General features: G+C 34.2%; 2 protein-coding genes and 1 non-coding gene across 12 annotated transcripts in view; 2 read left to right on the top strand and 1 right to left on the bottom strand.

Moving 5' to 3' along the window:
* Positions 1-5,021, top strand: part of LOC115241915 — a 17,890-nt gene extending 12,869 nt beyond the window's left edge. For all 10 annotated transcript variants that reach the window (XM_029817889.1, XM_029817888.1, XM_029817884.1 and 7 more), the window contains 7 exons: positions 130-313; positions 2,205-2,322; positions 2,436-2,689; positions 3,066-3,347; positions 3,457-3,687; positions 3,938-4,078; positions 4,358-5,021. In XM_029817889.1, coding sequence (XP_029673749.1) covers positions 130-313; positions 2,205-2,322; positions 2,436-2,689; positions 3,066-3,347; positions 3,457-3,687; positions 3,938-4,078; positions 4,358-4,497 — 1,350 coding nt within the window. In that variant the 3' untranslated portion in view covers positions 4,498-5,021. The remainder of the gene's footprint in view (positions 1-129; positions 314-2,204; positions 2,323-2,435; positions 2,690-3,065; positions 3,348-3,456; positions 3,688-3,937; positions 4,079-4,357) is intronic.
* A 2,042-nt stretch (positions 5,022-7,063) lies between these two features.
* On the top strand, positions 7,064-16,817 carry LOC115241921 (fibrillin-1-like). Its single transcript, XM_029817896.1, is given in 14 exon segments — positions 7,064-7,316; positions 7,454-7,529; positions 7,726-8,162; positions 8,821-9,799; positions 10,107-10,111; positions 10,663-10,845; positions 10,906-11,154; positions 12,385-12,492; positions 12,602-12,701; positions 13,086-13,622; positions 14,313-15,394; positions 15,621-15,784; positions 15,987-16,148; positions 16,570-16,817. Coding segments are annotated over 14 exon segments (4,320 nt in total). The 5' UTR covers positions 7,064-7,152; the 3' UTR covers positions 16,644-16,817.
* Positions 16,818-20,135: 3,318 nt separating this feature from the next.
* LOC115241922 lies at positions 20,136-20,255 on the bottom strand. The gene has a single exon (XR_003884980.1). It is a non-coding gene; the product is annotated as a 5S ribosomal RNA (ribosomal RNA).
* Between the last annotated feature and the right edge of the window lie 34 nt (positions 20,256-20,289).

Here is a 20,289-nt window from a genome sequence, read left to right as displayed (position 1 = left end):
TATATATATAAATGCGTTTTGAAACACAATTGAATTTAAAAGTGTTCTTTTGACATTACATTTATTTCGATTGAAATATAATTATGAAATATATGCAAACATATATTATATGCGACATATGTATTACAGATAGAAAAGAAATCGAAAACTATAAAAGAATGCTGCGAAGGATACAAAATGCTGATTACTCACGACGATACAGAGACGGATGTGAGGTGTTTACCGTTTTGCGAAAAATGTCTGACGGGTATATGTATCGCGCCGAACAAATGTCAATGTAATCCTGGATATCACGGAGAGAATTGCGCCCATGGTGAGTCGAAATTAAAATCAGTCGATTAGTGAATGTTCTTTCTTTATGAGATATCATCTTGAATTTGGTCATTTATTATCGATCGTTTAAATTTAGAATTTTTGCATTTACAATTGAAATATATTTTATAATTTTCATATATTTTATAATGTGAATATGACATGTATTAATTATCATAACTATTTTTTATTTTCTGTGTAATGCATTTCCAAAAAGATTACATTAAAAAAAATAAAAAAATAATATTCTTTCTTTCTATTGTATTTTCAAGTCTCATTGCATCTTTCTTTTACATGTTTCTCATTATATAGCAATTCTAAATCTATTAATTTAATTTCTTAATTACTTTAATTTCGATTACTCGACATATATGATTACTTAAGGCAACATTAGTTTCATCTGTAACATCATTCTTAATGTAAATATAAAAGTAATCTATCTAAATGATATATAAAAAAAACAACAAAGGCATTTTAGAAGGTCGTTGAGACAAGCTCCTTAGTCAATGATACTTGCAACATCTTTTTATCGAAACAGAATAACATCTGCACTGCTAATTAAGTGCTAATGAATTGCTGTGACATTTAAAAAGATATATATGTAAACCAAGGTAATAAACAGTTATAAATATACATACAAAGTCGCGTAGTGTAGTAGACCTTCAAAGAATTTTAAATGTCGGTATAATTAATAAACTTACTGTGTTAGTTTTCAAGGTCCTTGTGATTTATAAATTCAGTGACAGTTTCGAAATAGATGAGCCCCACTCAAAAAATGTGTTTGGGACTAAGAAAATAAATGATGCGTTACTCGATTGTGAAACGGAATTGAGTGTAGAGAGCGAATAAATCCGAAACGGATAAGGGCAAAACGCATACAATGAGAAATTTCACGCTCTACAAAACTAACCGACCTTTCATTGTCAAAAGAACGCGCATAAAATGACTGTTTTCAGGGATAAATAATATTTCCAATAATAAATAATAAATAATATTTCCGTAAATCATAATAATGAGTAGAATGCAATATTATCACATCTTGTTAAAACTAATATCATATTACACATCTTTGCAAAATGGTATAATCAAAATTGCTATAAAACAAAGGCGGAAATATATTAAACGTTAATTATTCTAGAGCAGTAGAATACATGAATAGAAGATTTTTAAAACAATATTTGCTTTTTCACATTACCAATGTCAATCAATTCTTTTCGTTATTTATACAATATTAACACTTACTAACATTTATTAATCTTACGCTTTTTGCAATATTTGAATTTACCGAAATTATTTTACATTTTTTTATAGTAAGACTATGAGTTAATAACAAAATTACAGATTTATCGCATTATAGAACAAGCAAAAGTTGCATGCAACTGTTGCGTCAATATAATCGGGGGCTTCGAAAGTTACGGAAGCCCGGAAGTTACGAAGCCGCTACTTTCCCATGAACATTCAAGAAGGTCGTGGGCGGTATGGAGTCGATCAGATACAACGTCCGATATCATGACATATAACATAATCGTGACATCAATGCTTTATAAAAGATATTCGCACAATGATAATCTCATTCATCATAAAAATATCTCCTAAATATATTTTACATCTATTTCAAGAGATTTGTTAATTTCGGCAATTACATTTAATTATTTGCGTTATATTATTAGCGTAATTTCCATGTATAGTAATATATTACAAGGAAATATATCAAAATAAGTCTAAAATATCAGTAAAATATATTGATATTGTAGTTTAAAATGTAAATTTTTTTTTTTGGAAATATGGTATAAATACATATTAGTAGAATAAATATATATTAGACATTATTTCTTGTAAATATTAAAGCGTTATATATTTATAAAATATCGAATATTAATTTCATCTCGCAGGATGCCCGATAGGAAGCTGGGGTCTAGACTGTGCGGAAGTGTGCAAGTGCGGTGAAAATGGCATCTGTGATCCTATAAATGGCGCTTGTCAATGTTCTCCAGGATTGCAAGGACCACAGTAAGTGGTTAAAAAAATCTCATACAAAAGCTTTCGCCAAGAAATTAAGGCAGCAAAATATTTAATATGTTAAAGTAAAAATTATGCTGTGAAAGTGATTATTTTTTTGCAAGGTGCCAAGAGCATTGTACAATCGGCCAATGGGGTCCAGATTGCGCAAACAACTGCACATGTCAAAACTGGGACAATAACTGCGATGCCGTAACCGGAAAATGCACAAAGGATGACGCCTCTTTAGTCGAACAAACGTCACCCGCTTATTTGCAAAGCTCTACTACTGAACGCGTACAAACACCCAGAATTAGCAACATGGAATACACAGAAGTTGTCTCGGCGCCGCGTAAGACTACCGAGCGCCAGACAGAAGGTGAGATAATATGTTTACCGAAGAAAGCATTTATATGCACAATCATTTCTTTCCACAGATGTATAAATGGCTCTTCAGACTTTTAAGCATTAGAGACAACTGCACAGAAGTGTCAAGAAAAATAATAATTAAAATTTATTAGTTAAAGGGCATCAACCAAATTATTATATTTCTTATTCTCCTTAAGCTTTGTAAAAAAATTATTTGTTAATAATGTTTACGCATTACTTAACGATCACGCTGCCGTGATCGATAATCGACAATACACAATACTTTTCTCATGTAAATGATAGATCGTCTTTTAATTTAATAATTAACTAATAATATAGATTAACAGTATTGTAAAATGTTATAGTATTTAATTTTATATCCATAGATGACAGTTGGAATGACACAAATTATATTCAGGAAACGACAAGTCCGGCAACAGCTTCGATCGCGATCCCTCCTCAGAAAGCAACAACAAATGGAACGCGAATAAAGAATCTTTCGACTACTGCTCGACCTGTAATTGTATTAGTCTCCGTTCCCGAACGTAGAAGAGATGTCGAAAAAGATAGGCAAAAGTTTGAAACGAAGAACGCGTTTCTCAGACATGTACAAAATGACGAAAGCATCGACATGCCAAATATCAATTATGTAAAAACCGTTCATAAAGGTATTATTTCCAGAAGTATCCGAAAAATTTATTTTGTTAAAATATCTTCACATTTTATGCGTCTACGTTCGACATCTACTGAAACAAAGTATTTTTATTGCAACGACAGATGACATTCAGACATCTGCGCCGATTCCATTGGACATCGCTCTAATCGTCGTGGCTGCGATCGTCTCTCTTGGTTTGACCTCGCTCGCGGTGGTTATGGTTCTTCACATGCGTTCTAAATTGTTCGAAACCGTTCGTCTTGCCGTTTACGACGACGAGAAGAACAAGAGCCAAGAACGCGAAAGTATGAACACCGGAAGATTGTCCACAGTGGTGAACGCTAGCCTGCCTCGTGAGTATCGAGCATTACATTCACTTGATGCAACATTCTCTTCTTGGTTCTGAATTGTTAGTGAAATCCGTATGTCCTTGACCCTCTAGTCACATAACGACCGCGACGATAATCTTGACTCTTGACCGTCATAACTAGCGAAGAAGCTATAATCGGTCGTGTAATATCACCTAGTCCTTTGTACGCTAATCAACTCTCTTGTATCAACGCATACGTATATGTATATCTGCCGATTTTGTTACGATTTTAGCACCTCCGATTCGTGTGAATCCCATATTTGCTACTAGTACGGAACCGGAAACGATATTGACTGTCGACGGCATTGAGTCCTTGAATACTTATGCTAATGGCGCCGCTACAATCGGTCTGCGAATTTCCGGTAATCTTCGCGGTAAGTTTTCATTTTTTTTATAAAATTTACCGTACTTGCAAAAAAAGCAGCAATATCATAATAGTTACAAAATTAGCCTCCATCAGATTAGTAAAAAGATCTAATAGATAGTAACTATATTGACAATGAATAATCTTCTATATCTATATAATTATCAAATTAGAATTGCTGCTTTAATAAAAAAAACTATAAAATTCTTATTTTTATTGATATTCTTAAAATATTATTATTCTTAAAATATTCAAATTGTGTTCTATATATATATATTGTGAATCATAGATCTATTACAAGACAGCCATTACGATCGACCATCAGCAACTCTGATACGTCTGCAAACCAACTTTGACCATAACACGGAGCATGTATACGATGAAATACCTTTGCAAACCACTCCCCTATCCAATCGCAAGGATATGTGATGGAAACACTATTCATTACATTCATGGTCAAGTCCACCTATAGTTAATAATGCAATAATGTCATAAGACAAAAATTAAGCAATTTTAGACGAAAAGCGATCTATTATAAATAAATAATCGGTAAAAAGTCAATTTTTCGATTCTATTGAAAAATACGCGGAAACTGGTTTCCGACCTTACGCACAACCGTTGAAGGCTGAACGTGATTGTAATCGAGTGGATAAGCAGAAAAACAAGTCATTTAAGCATCGTACTGCCAATGACCGCCGATAGAATTTAACCAGTGGAACGTGCAACTTTCTGAATCAACTATTTTAATGGAATGACGTCAAACCGAGGGAGAGAGAATGCACTAGATTACGATTGCGCGCGAATGCACAATTAGATGGAAAGCGCGAAATAATAGAGCCCCGTGTAACGAGCAGGGAAATACAGCGTCCTAACATACTCTATCATTATCTAGATAGTTTTAAACATTTGTATAGTCAATGCCGATCTATCTTGCTTACACGGAAAAAAAAAAATTAGCTGCCGTAGTTAAAAACTGCGTGTGGTAACTAGATTTCAGTCGTAATATATGGACAGCGAACATCTTAGCTGTGACACCTATTTATTAGGTGCAACAGCAAACATCTTAACTGTGATACCTATTTATTAAGTGCAACAACAAACCGTTTTGCTGCAGTTTAGAAATTTATTTTGCAAACCATGATTAGCTATGGTAGCGAAATTTTTTTTTTCCGTGTACGAATAAATAGATGCAAAAATAAATTGTCTGATAAATCTGGCAATTTCACTCAGTATTGACGTAATTTATGTAATTTACTCGATTACTCTGTTTATAAATAACGTTGCGCAAATAATACATTAATCATTTAATCCACGATTAATATATTACAAGCAATCCTTGTACATTGAATATTGTCGCATTGCTCACGGAACAAAATATCAAACATAATATTTTTTTCTTAAATTTAAGAATTTTATTACAATTTTTTTATAACATTATTACTCATTTTAACAATGTTATTATAAATTTTTTATATGAATTAATAATTACTTTATAGTAATTCCATTTAAAAAATGTAGTATTTTTTCTACGCGTGAAAACATACTCCAACATTTCATGATAATAATATGTATGCTGTATTTCCGAGTTATATCAGTAGTAATATGTAAGTAAGTGATAATTTAATCAATGATATAAATTCTTAATCGTAAGAGGAAGCACACTTATTTTTTTTGTGTTAAAATAAAACCAAAGAATTAGAATCTTATATCAAATCGCAATGTATATGCATCGTAGAAGTTAATAATTATATATAACATAAAATAAAATAATTTATGTATTAAAATATATATCTTATATAATCTTAATATATAATCTCTTAAATATATTTTTAATCGTCACATTCATTCATTTTTGTATTAATGCTTTATAAAATGTCACATTACTATAATTTCATATGCTGAGATGTTTTTGTAAAAAAACCAAAGAATCATCGAAAGGATTAATTAATATTGAATTATATGTTATTATTGTTGGTAAAAATGTAAAAAATTTTACGTTTGTTTATATAAAAAAAATAGTTTTTATAGAAAAAGAAAATAAGAAAAACCCACTTTTATATCATAGAATAATCTGATCCCTTCAATTAAGTACAAAAAAGTACATTTTGCAATAAATAGTTGTACTCGTTTCAAGGAACTGTTATCTGCAGTCAGCGTTAACTTATCATAATTAAATAAACATATGTTGTGCACATTTATCGCATTTAACATATTCTTGCTCTGTCTTATTATCGCCCTGATTCGTTCATGCATTCATTCCCGGATGATATCAGACGGATTGTATAAACAACACCGATATGTAAAGCGAAACTCAAAATAAAGATACATACAGATTCAAAAAACATATATGTTTTGTATGATAGTTTAGAATTTATCTTACAACTACAATTTGATTATTCTTTTAAAAATTCAGAAATTATTTTCTCTCGAAACATTATATGCATATAAACATTAAATTTAGTACATTAAATTAAATCTTCTCTTCGGATAACCTAACTCAGATAAAGAGAATAATAAATGTTTTTTAATTATAATAACTTCCATACATTAAATATTTTCTTATACTTTATCGTAATTTAATATGTGCATGGCGTAAACGTGTAATTTATAAAGAAAACTACTTTTCACAACTTTTACTTAAAATTCAAAGGTAAAAGCTTGCAAAAACGTAATTTTTATGATTTACGTCCAAAATATCTGGTAATATTATTATACTATAATTTAATTGTGATATATGATTTTCTCTTTTCAATTTGTATACAAAGTTACAAGTTGCAATGAATAATTTATTCACGCGATTAAAATCGCATTGAATGAGTCAATCATGTCCCAGTTAATAATGACCTAATCAATTAGATAAAAGAAAAAATATAAAGAAACGGACACACAAACGCTTTATTGGCCCCATTAAGGCTCTTTGACATATCGATATGCATAACTGATAACCGTTTCCTCGAACGAGTGCTGCGTAGTTTAATCGAAAAGATGAAGAACGCTGGCCTCTGCGACACTCTTATCGCTATGATGCCCGCTCTCTAACCGAAAATAAGCATCCAGTAGTAAATTTGCGATCGTTCATGCAACATGCAGAGATTGTTGATCTGCTTAGTCGTTTTTACGTGCCTGTGTGTCAGCACCAGGGCAACAAATGGTGTAAAGGGTGGACATCGACCACGTTATCCGTCAAGCGGGAACTATCACGGTAGCACCAACTCCTCGCAAAATAGTCTTTGTTATAAAACGGTACCGTGAGTAATCAATTTTTTAATTTGATACGAATGCAATTCTGATAATATCACAATTCAATATTTTTTTGCTTTCATATTTTTTGTATTTAATATACGCTCACACTAAACATAATATAAAATATATCTGTTTATTGTAGATATAGTCATGTCTTGACTTTGAACTTTAGTGGATCGCCTTATAATACCATCCCTCAACCACCAGAAGGCCAATCTGTAAGTAACTCTCTCTTTTGATTGAAAATTTTCTCGCGTACGTGGTAATTTTTGACAAATATAATAAACTAAATTTTATAAAAAACAGATTTTAGAATGCAACATTTGTATATTCATTACGAAATTCAATAGAAATTATTCAAGCATTTCTTTTAAGACGGCAATTATAAAAATAGATAAATCTTCTGTTGATCAGCACAATGGTGGTTGGATTACTATATTGGACTGTTGCGAAGGCTACGAGCGCAATGTGACAAGCGGCTTGTGCGAACCGCATTGCGATCGCGGCTGTTTCGGCGGTCGCTGCACAGGACCGAATATCTGCAGCTGTCAATCGGGATGGCGTCCCGAAGATGGTGTCTGCATGCCTGTCTGTACATATCAGTGCCAGGAGAATGCATATTGCTTCTCTCCGGAGGTGTGCGTGTGCAAATTGGGCTACGACGAGGTAAACGGTCAGTGTAAGCCAATCTGCCCTGACGGATGCAAAAGCGGCGAATGCGTGGCACCGCGAGTTTGCCGATGCAGATCAGGATATGTTCTGAATGAGCGCAAGGAATGCATAGCCGCTTGCGAGGGAGGCTGCGTGCACGGCATGTGTAGCGCACCAGGTGTATGCACCTGTCACGAAGGGTAATTATCTTATCTTTTCAAATATCCTACGATCTCCCCAGTGACTACGCAATCTCTAGCATGATTAAATTTTGCCTCATAATTGTGGAGCTGTATACATTTGTAATCTGTTTTTAAATGGAGTGGAGAGATATCTATGTATAATTGATAAATCAATATTAAATTCATCGAACACGATATTACGCTGCAAATGTTATAGTGTTCAATTTTATGCAGACGTATAAATAATTTATCTTTTCATTTTTATACACGCACACTGACACTTGCGTAAATAATATTATTTGTATTAGAGAGACAGATGCTAGAAAATTTGAGACATAAATAGTTATGTTCGGCGTGACATATGTAATACATTTGCATTATAGTGTTCAATTTTATGCAGACGTATAAATAATTTATCTTTTCATTTTTATACACGCACACTGACACTTGCGTAAATAATATTATTTGTATTAGAGAGACAGATGCTAGAAAATTTGAGATATAAATAGTTATGTTCGGCGTGACATATGTAATACATTTGCGAAGTATTACGAATTTCATCAAATGGGTTGGATTTTTATTATATATTTTGTATTGTTATACTGAATGCAGAACATTTCGCACTGATTACGATATTTTCAATACGTTCTTTGATGAAACATAAATTATTTTACAGATACACTAATCCTCATGGCGATCGCGAGTCCTGCATCCCTCACTGCCCAGACAATTGCGACGGCACTAGCGGCGAATGTATCGCGCCCAACATTTGTAGATGCAAACCCGGTTTTACGCACGATCACACCGGCGGTTGCGTGCCGGACTGTCCGGATGGCTGCGACGGCGGCGAATGTATCGCGCCAAACGTTTGCAGATGCAGATCCGGATACATGCGGGACCGTTACAGCGGCCGATGCGTTCCGACTAGCCCAGGCTCATCACAGTGCGGATACGGGTATATCGTCGATCCCGATACCGGTAGATGCGTCCCCGCACCGACAACCGTCACCCCGTCACATTCCGGCGACTGTAGATACGACTGCGGTCCGTACGGCACCTGCGTTGGGCATAACCGATGCGCCTGTCAACCGGGATTCGCGAGCGATCCCGATACCGGTAGATGCATCCCCGCATCGACATCCGCTACCCCGTCACATTCCGGCGACTGTAGATACGACTGCGGTCCGCACGGCACCTGCGTTGGGTATAACCGATGCGCTTGCCAACCGGGATTCGCCAGCGATCCCGATACCGGTAGATGCATTCCCCTGGCATCCTCCAACGCGACCAGTTCGCAATGCAGATACGGTTGCGGTCAGAACGCACGGTGCGTCGCCTCAAACGTGTGCGTCTGCGATACGGGATTCCGCGTCAATCCTGATACAGGTAGATGCATCCAATATGAGGGGGATGGTACGGAAGCGAACGTATGCCATCATTCGTGCTTGAATGGCCAATGCACGGGACCGGATCAGTGCACCTGCAATCAGGGTTACACATACGACACTCGTGATGTCACACGCTCAAGATGCGTGCCGGTATGCGTTGGCGGATGCCCGAACGGTGTATGCACCTTGCCGAATTTTTGCATTTGCAATCCCGGATATCGGAAAGAAAGCGGTGTTAAAGGTCGGCAAAGATGTGTCCCGCAAGAATAAATATTTCCGAGATGTACGGAAAAACTGATGACACAAAGCGTCTTAATACATAGATTAGTTTGATAAAGCGAGCATACATTCATTCTCGGATGATATCAAATGGATTGTATAAACGTCAATGTGTAATGCGAGATTCATAATAAAATACACATACAGATTCAGAAAACATATTTTACATGATAGTTTAATGTTTATTTTAAAACCACAATTTAATTAATTTTTAGAAAAAGAAATTATTTGCTCTCAAAACATTATATGCATATAAATGTTAAATTCAGCATAATCGTCGGATAATCTAATTCAGATAAAGTAAGTGACTAAATGTTTCTTAATTATAATAACTTTCATACAGTATATATCTTTTCTTATTGATGTGTCTCATTATTCTGTACATAAAAGTATTACGGTAAAATTATCGAAAACTAAATATTTTACGAGATATTTTATTTTTTATATCAAAATATGTCAGATTAAGATGTAAAATAACTCGAAAAATATTTAATGAAAAAATACTTTATTATAGTTATCTGAAAATGTCTCGACAAAGACTACAAGAATATGTAATAAAAAAATAGGGGTTTCAATTTAAAAAATTCAATGTGACCTTAACAATGCCACCCAAAGTCTAACTAATATTCCTATCTTCTTTCCCCCTCAGAACCAAACAACTTTTATCTAAAAAATTTCCTTCTAAAACTTACAGTTTCGAGATATTACAGTATGAAAGTTAAAATGGGACACTCTGTATATGTATTATATTGTCAGAACGTTTCGCAATTTCTAACTGTGATACTTTCAAGATATATTTTGACGAAACGTTAAACATAAAAAAATTTAACATTAAATAAACTATTTTACAGATATCCCAACACTTACAATGATCGCGAGACCTGCATCCCTCATTACCTAGCCGCCTGCACTAGCGAATGCCTCGCGTTCAACATTTGTAAATGCAAACCCGGTTTTACTCGCAATATTATCGGTAAATGCGTTTCCCTAGCAGATCCTCCGCAATGTGAATACGGATGCGACTCGAACGGACGGTGCGTCGCCCCGAATTATGTGCGATCCGGGATTCCGCAACATTTCCTTTGACTGATAAGTTCGTCCGAGAAGATAGGAATAGTACGGCTACGAGCGTGTGCCAAGTAGCCGTGCTTAAACGGCTATTGCACTGGGCCGGACCAGTGCACCTGCAATCAAGGATACATTCACAACACTGATGACCTCAGAAAATGCGTGCCGGTATGCGAAGGCGGATGCGAGAACGGCATGGGCACCCTGTCGAATGTCTGTCTTTGTTACTTCGGGTACCGGAATGAAAACGGTCGGCAGATATGTGCCCCGCAAGAGTAAACGATGTTTTCGAAATGTAAAAAAAACTATTGACACGAAACGTATTAATATTTATATTAGAATAATTTGACATAGTGATTAAACTTTCATACATTATGACCAATTGAGAAATTTTATTCATAAATTTATAAATTGTAAAACAACATTTATGTTCGTTTTTTACTGTACAATATATTATATTTGTAACAATATACGACTTTTGAAAAATGTATCAAACAATACTATACAGATAGAATATTATCGTAGATTTATATATAATTAAAGTTTCTGTATTGTAATAATTATTCTGATAACTGGTATCTCATACACAAATTCTTGAGTATCATTATATAAAATAATCTGCGAATATAATTTTTTTTGAACAAATAAAATGTCAGATGGAAAAAACCCTGGCAACCAATAAATATATTAATTATAAATATATTATAAATATATTATAAATATATTTATTTTGCATACAATCAATGTTGTTGCATCGTAAATGGATCACTGCAGATTGTATCCTTGACCCAGTATGTCAACTCAACTAAGTTTTCTTGAGAAAATGTACATTCCGTTTATGCACTGTTGAACATGCGAAATCAATTCGTTTACATCATAAAACAATTATATAGTTTTTATAGCTTGATGCAATATACATTAAAAAAAGTGCACTAGATATTCAACAAAAGTAATGAGAGTGTGCTATATGTTATAATATATTTAAGTAATTTAACAAATTTAAAAAATTTCCATATTAGGAATATTCTGCATAATTTGCAGTTTAAATAGGCAAGCAAAATACGTGCTTTTTATTCAATGAAAAATTTTTATAAATCAATCTGGATATTTTTTTGAACATTTTACTAATATGTTCAAAATAAATTAACAATTCAACCTAAAACACAATGCATATATATAAAAAAGGGTTTTCAGTAATAATTTATATGAAATAAAGATTATACTTAAAGAGAGAAATTTATCATATATAAGTTGAGGATTCATATGAATTTAATTGTTGCTTCCTGACAACAGCTAACAACACATCCTGTCGAATCCTGATAACGCGCTACATCATAACAGAGAGGAAGAGCAGCCTCTAGTCTAGTTCGCGACGTGATATATAACTGACCATGCGTTAATCGCTTTTTCTCGCTAGTTGTCTCCTCTCGAAAATAAATTTTTCTATATTTAGCAATTATGAAATTTTTGTATGTCATATTTATTCTTACTATTCTACAAAACAGATTGATTACTGAAGTTCTATCATTATTGAAGGCTTATGAAGGATATTCTTCTGATTATCCTGATATAGAAATCATTGAAGGAGAAGGAAAATGTAGTCGAACAGTTAGGTAAGATATAGTCATATATCTATTTCTCTCTTTTTATAAATCAAAATAGTGCTCATCAAATATATTCAACAAACAAGCTAACGTTGTTAAAATATCACTCTGTTTACAGTGTTCGAGTAACCAAACAAGTTCCATACTTAGAAACATATAAAGAGAAGACGTGGGGTATCTTTTATAAGACTCGGACTCGATGGAATTATAGACTCGAAGTAAGATTTGAGCGTGTAAAATGTTATTAATGTACAGAAAATTATAATATAAATACATTTGTAATGCACATAATATTTTCTTGATGAAAAATAATGTTTTCGTATCAAAATATGAATTTTTGATGTATAAAGGTTTAAAAAAGATAGAATTTTAGCAATTAAAATTTTGAAAATGTAAAAAATATAACAGTTTTTTTTTTTTTTTTTAACATGATGATCACGACCAATGTAAATTCGAAATTGTGTGAAAGATTATATCCAATGTTATGCGTCCTGAAAATAATTATTGTCTCTCAATCAAAAAGATATTAATATTAGAAGAAAACAAATACACAGATGAAGAAAATAGCACATGTTGATAAATTCGCATCTCTCTGTTCCCAGAAATGCAAACCTGTTTGCGAAAATCCATGCGTTCACGGCGAATGCACCGCTCCTGATACCTGTACTTGCAATAATGGTTATGAGCTTGATTCAGACAATATATTTGTCTGTAAACCCAAGTGCGAACACGATTGTCTTTATGGCACGTGTACGGCACCCAACGTATGCACTTGCGACAAAGGTTATTCCTTAAAAACTCCGAGTACGTGTGAACCAATTTGTAGTGAAGCCTGTGTCATGGGTATCTGCGTAGCTCCTGAAAGCTGTAGCTGTTTCGAAGGCTATGGGTTACTTGAGAATTCGAAGCATATTTGCGAACCGGTCTGTGAAAAAGCTTGCCTGAATGGGAGATGCACTGCACCTAGCGTATGCACATGCAACGAGGGATTTCAATTGAGCGGCGATGAATCAACGAAACACGTTTGTGAGCCTTACTGCGAAATTTCTTGCGAACCGTTTGGCGTTTGCACCGCACCAAATGTTTGCACTTGTTTTGAAGGATATCGCCTAGTTGACAAGACCCAAACCAAGAAAACCGTTAGTATTAGAAAATAAAAAGAGAAATTCGTTGCAAGACAATTTCTTATAATATCGTTTTAAGAAGCGTCGTATATATACGAGGTGTGATCAAAAAGTAACGAGAATTTTCAAATTGCGTGCGCTGTATCTTGTGTGTTAGTAGCACTACTAGTGACGTACGTGTCAATTTTCAGGCAGCTACGACGCTTAGTTTGTGTTTGGCGAGCGAATGAGCAAGACGTACTTCAGTGTGTTCGGCGATTTTTTGTGTGGCGAAATGTCGGATCAGAGAATTTGTTTGAAATTTTGTGTTAAAAACGGAATTAAGTGCAGCGAAACGTTCAAAATGTTAAAGAAGGCCTTTGGCGACGATACTATGTCACAACCACGAGTTTATGAATGGTATAAACGCTTTCAGGAAGGCCGAGAAGACATCGAAGATGACGCGAAGTCTGGGCGTCCTAGCACGTCCACCAGTCATGAAAATGGAAAAAGTTAAAGAGATTGTGCTTGCTAATATATTAGCTAATATTATAGCAATTATAATATATATTAGCTAATATATTAGCAAGCACAATCTCTTTAACGTTTTCCACGATAGACAAGATACAGCGCACGCAATTTGAAAATTCTCGTTACTTTTTGATCACACCTCGTATTTTACATAGAATAATTTTTTATACCCATATAGAAAATATTGATTTTCAGAGTATATCATATTTTGCCGATAACTCAGTGTGCGAACCAATCTGCGACACAGAATGCATCAATGGATTCTGCAGCGCTCCTGATACGTGTAGTTGTAATACCGGTTATCAACCGTCAGGCGGCAATTTTACCAATATTTGCGAACCCATCTGTAGCAGGAATTGTGTAAACAGCATTTGTAGTGCACCCGAAATTTGTACATGCAACAAAGGCTATCGTCCTTCCAAGAACAATTCTTCGAACATATGCGAACCTTTCTGCGAAGCTGACTGCATTAATGGATATTGCAGTGCGCCAAACGAATGCACCTGTAACTTCGGCTACCAACCTACCGAGAACAATCGTACAAGTCTCTGCGAACCGATTTGCAATCCGAGCTGCAAGAATGGTATTTGCGTCCAACCCAACATATGCAATTGCAAACCAGGCTATCGTCAATCGACGCATTCTATGAACGTATGCGATCCTATCTGTCACCCAGCCTGCAAAACAAACGGAATCTGCAAGGCGCCCGACTTATGCATTTGCGAGGATAATTATCGCATGGTTTATTATGACGAAAAAGATGTTCCGTTTAGATGCGAACCGATCTGCACCGTCGATTGCGGAAACGGCACATGCACGGCGCCAGATCTCTGCACGTGCTTCGATGGTTATCGAAATACGGAAACGGGTAGGTGCGAGCCATTTTGCTCAACGTGCAACAATGGCACGTGCGTCGCACCTGAAGTCTGCGAATGCGATGACGGATTTGTCCTCGAAGATTCGGGCATTGGACCAGAAGTCAAGGAATCTCGTTTGATTTCTGAAGATCGGCTGGAAAATGCAAGTAGATGCGTGCCGCATTGCGAGAGTTGCGATAACGGCGACTGCGTGGCACCGGACGAGTGTCAATGCCATGTCGGTTTCGTGAAAATCAAAGGCATCTGCGTGCACGCATGCCAGGATGGCTGCGGCGCTCACGGCGAGTGCATCGATGAACGCAGAATTTGCGAATGCAACTACGGATGGACCGGTCCGCACTGTGATCAACCAACCTTGTGTATCTCGATCTTAAACGATGAAGATAATCGTACCGAATCGTAAGTATCTAATATATAGCATTTTACAAATTTACGCTTTTTTATTAAATAGATATAATAATAATTAATATAACAGCAATGAATATATATATTTAATCATTTCTCTCTATCTTTCTATAAACAGGACGCTTTAATATTATTATCAGAAAAAATTTGATATTGTATTATAACGATATCTGAAATGAATTGTCTATAAATCATCTGTGATTCATTTATTTTCTTACAGATTAAATGTCATAGAAGAACAAAATAATACTATTGAGCATGTACTTATAAATAACCCAGCATGCCCTCAATGTATTAATAAAATAAACAACGAGACTTTGTGCTTTAAGATGTACATTAATGATACACAAAACAAAACACAAATTGGTTGTTTAATAAATAAAGGTTTGTTACAAATATAAATTTATTTAACATGCATTTTTTTATCTCTGATAATGAGAAAAAAAGCAAAAAGACAAAATTTTCAAAAAATTTTTTTTTAGATATATACAAAAAAAACTATATATATATCTTTCTTTCATGTCAAATTTTCAATTGTCTTCGCAATATAATAATATTAGGCGACAAACTAATAAAAATTTATCAGTTTTTGCAATAGAATGCCTTGAACTAAGCAGACAGTATAGAAATAATAAGGAAATTATCAAACTAAGTGGAATCGCATGTGGTTTCGGAATATTACTTCTGATAGGAGCAGTAACAACTTATATAGTACTACGAAAACGTCGAAATAGACAAATTGGTCTAGGTATTATTATCGAATTTCATTACATATTATCTAATAATAATCACAGAAATGATTTCTCAATTATATATGCTTATGTAGAAAATGCTGGAAAAAAATAGAGTATAAGTTATAAATATCAATTTTAAAAAAGGATCGAGTATATGAGTAACTTTCGCAAATATAAAATAAAATGAGATTCCCATTATCCTGCATGTTTAAATAAAAAAATATATATTTTTAGATTTTTGGAATTATATTGATGATACAACCATAGAAAAAAACTTGCTATGTTAATAAATTAGTAAATTTATAACTTATATTCTTTTTTCAAATAATCCGAATGCTTTTGAAAAATATATGACTTTTTAATTTAAGACATACAAATAACAAACTAAATATGATTAATACATTAATATTCTCATCCAATTATTCTTTTTAATAGGTGATGAACAGGTAATTTGCAGGCACAATACATTAACGCAAGGGCTACTTGAACAAAGTAATATTAATTCTTAATATGAAAAATGCTACGGAAAGCTCTATACGAAATTTTGGAAATTTCTATAATAATAATGATGATAAATGCAAAAAAACAATTGTTTATCATTAACTTAATTAATTAATTGTTAATTGAAGTTGAAAATGTATATATTCATTAATATAAGATATTTTCAATAAAGTATAATCAAGAATTAAAATTGTGTATGTGTGGCATGTTCCGAATTCCTAACTGTTTTGTGATGTTTAATTTCGTTGCACGCTGAGTTTTCTTCTCATAAAACTAAAATTTGGCGAGAACTAGAAAAACACGGCCTGCGAGAAATCTCTCCTTCTCTTCGCTCTTAAAGCTTTTATATATTAATTAGTTTTATTTCTCTTTTACACAAATTGTGTAATTGACATCACATCAAACAACCAGCTTTGTGGAATACATTATTGTTGTCATACCTTGTCATTGTCACGGATTTGCGTATTAAATGATAATTTAGCAGAAATTCGAATGCTTCCATTCAGAATTTTGACTACTAAAATACTCTTCCATAGCTGATAAAAAATGGTTGCTAGATTATTTACTATTATTTGCTAATTGAGCTAATCGTGTTCATCATGGAAAATGCAAAATTTTTGTTTGCGTTTTGCAATTTTAAACTTTCTTTTGATGATTTGGAATCGATGCTGCACGCGCCTATCATTCAATTTTCGAAATTCACGCATATTATCTACACGTTGTAGAATTTCACGAAATATTTTTCGATACTTTTTCTCGATATCTTCTTTCGTCGAGAGAAAGGAAATGAAGGATATATACATCGCCATCTTTATGTATAAAAAACACCACGTATAAAAAACTAATTTTTGACTCATTTAGAATACCTTTTAAAACGCACGCGCGCGCACACGAACGATAATCTCATTTCACATCTTATATTGTCTCAACATAAATGGTATCAATATTTAAATGAACTTTATGCTACAAATACACATGCATTTCAGTAAACTCTCTGATAGCACAGCACATCCTGTCTCATTAAAACAACCCATACGCATGGAAAGCAAAAGATAAAGGAGATAATAATGGAAAGAAAGCGCTACAATAGTCAGTCCAAGTTTCACGGAGCAAGTGTCAACTTCATAATAGAAACAACGTGCTATGGGGTTGTTTAAGAGTTTGATCACTATATTGATTGCCAAGATACTATTTCTACAAATAGACAAATTATATACAAATGGTGAAATTTCCGTACTTGTAATGGAGCATGATCAGCCTTCTGTGCATATACCAAGTAATAATTCAACGTGTACTAGAGTGGTCAGGTATCTTTATATTTGTTATACAATCTTTCTTTCTGTATATCAAAATTATATTCTTTATATTATAATTTAATTTTTTTTATATATTCAATATCTATTTCTGAATTTGAGATATATTCTGAACTTTTTGAAAATAATTTTTTCAAAATACATTAATTTTATTAATTTTATTGCAGCCGTAAATTGTCACAATACATTCCTTATATGGAAACATATAAAATGCGAGATCATTCACTACATTCATTTTATCATAAGTTTCGCTTGAATTACAGGAAAGAGGTAATCAAATCTAATAAATCACACACGTAATAAGAAATAAGAAATAAGATAGAAATGAGAAATAAAAAATCTTACAGAAAAAATTTAAAAAAAAACAGTAAAAAAGATAATTTTTATATACGTGTCAAATGCATTCTTCTCACTATTACTTTGACCTACAATCGTAAATTTTTGTTCTAAAAATCACATTAATTAAAAAAATATTTCATAGATGAGATATTGATCAACGAAAAAAATTTCCGAAAAATTGGATATATTGAATTGTTTGTACGCTATGTTCAAATTTATGTGTTGATCAAATATTCATATATTGATCAAATGCTTCATGTCAAATCTAATAAAAAACTTAATAAAAATGCATTAGTAAATAATATCTAAACAATATAAAAATTAGTATTACATCACAAACAAATAATATATAAAATTTTATTTTATTTTTTTATTTTCTTGTTTATTTTATAAATATTTTTATAATTGCTTTTTTACCTCTCTCTCTCTCTCTCTCTCTCTCTCTCTCTCTCTCTCTCTCTCTCTCTCTCTCTCTCTCTCTCTCTCTCTCTTGCTTTGTTTGTTATCTATTTATACTCTCTTCTATGGTTCTCTAATTCGCTAATTACATTTACAGTATCACACCGTAAGAATCGTAGAACACGAATGCTGCAAAGGCTATGTACAAATTGGTACAGAATGCGTACCGCATTGTCCGCAATCTTGCAAGAAGGGATATTGCTTGGAACCAAACGTTTGCATATGTCACACAGGATATCGCGCTTTGAATGACACGAACGACAAAGAAACGTGCGTGCCGGTGTGCACGAATGGTTGCATCAACGGCACGTGCGTCGAACCTGACATATGTAGCTGCAACGAGGATTACTGGATGGATTCGGACGGATTCACTTGTCGTCCCGTCTGCGACGAGGAATGCGAACGTAACTACGGATATTGCTACGAACCGCATGTCTGCTCATGCCGTTCCGGTTACAAAAAAATCGAAAACGACTCCACCTCGTCCACGTGCGAGCCTGTTTGTGATCGCGCGTGCACAAACGGTTATTGTGCGGCGCCTAACGTTTGTAAATGCCTGGATGGTTACGAGGTGGGCCAGTTTGATCGCTTCACCTGCGTGCCTAAATGCGACGAGATCTGTGTTTTCGGCGCATGCATAGCGCCACAGATATGTTTCTGCAATGATGGTTATACAGCAGTGAATGCGAGCGTTTGCGAGCCAATTTGTAGCGAACCATGTAAAATGGGTACTTGCATCGCACCAGAGACCTGCAGTTGTAACGACGGTTACGGATACCGTAATGAAAGTTCAAAATACGTATGCGAACCGATCTGCGAGATGGACTGTAGCAACGGCACGTGCGTCGCGCCCGGAGTATGTATCTGCGACGAGGGCTTTATTTATGACAATCAGACGAATCCAGTTTGCAAGCCGCACTGCGCGATACCTTGTGAACCGAATGAAAGATGTACATCGCCCAATACATGCACTTGCTCCGAGGGGTATCGCTTAACCCAACGCTTGAATACAAAACTAGCATGGGAGTCATTCTTTGTGGCATTTAATGTAAGTATGCGGCATGTATATAATTATACATGATATAATATAAAAGTTAATATCTATTTTATTATCAGGGTACCGATCATGTAACTTTTTCCCTAGGGCGGAAACATGAAAAGTGAAAAATATTAGCATTGAAATCAATGGCAAAATTTTTCACTTTTCCGCGCTAGGGGAAAAGTTACATGATCGATACCCTGATTGGTGGATTAAAATAGCCGCCATGTTAGACCACAAATAGTAGCATAGACATAGACTGGATTGAGCAATAATTCAAGCATGTATTTGAAAAGAAATATATCGACATTTTAATAAGATTTAAAATTAGCAAAAAAAAAAAAAGTTTGTGACAACGGTACATGGTGTTCCCAAGCGGTCACCCATCCAAGTACTGACCATGCCCAACGTTGCTTAACTTCAGTGATCGGACGAGAACTGGTGCTTTACAACGTGGTATGACTGTTGCGAATAGTAATACTTCCACTTGCTACAGTTATACAC

The sequence above is a fragment of the Formica exsecta genome, unplaced genomic scaffold, assembly GCF_003651465.1.
Source record: "Formica exsecta isolate Colony F162 unplaced genomic scaffold, ASM365146v1 scaffold54, whole genome shotgun sequence".
In the NCBI taxonomy this organism is placed as follows: Eukaryota; Metazoa; Arthropoda; class Insecta; order Hymenoptera; family Formicidae; genus Formica; species Formica exsecta.
This window is presented reverse-complemented; position numbering and strand designations above follow the sequence as displayed.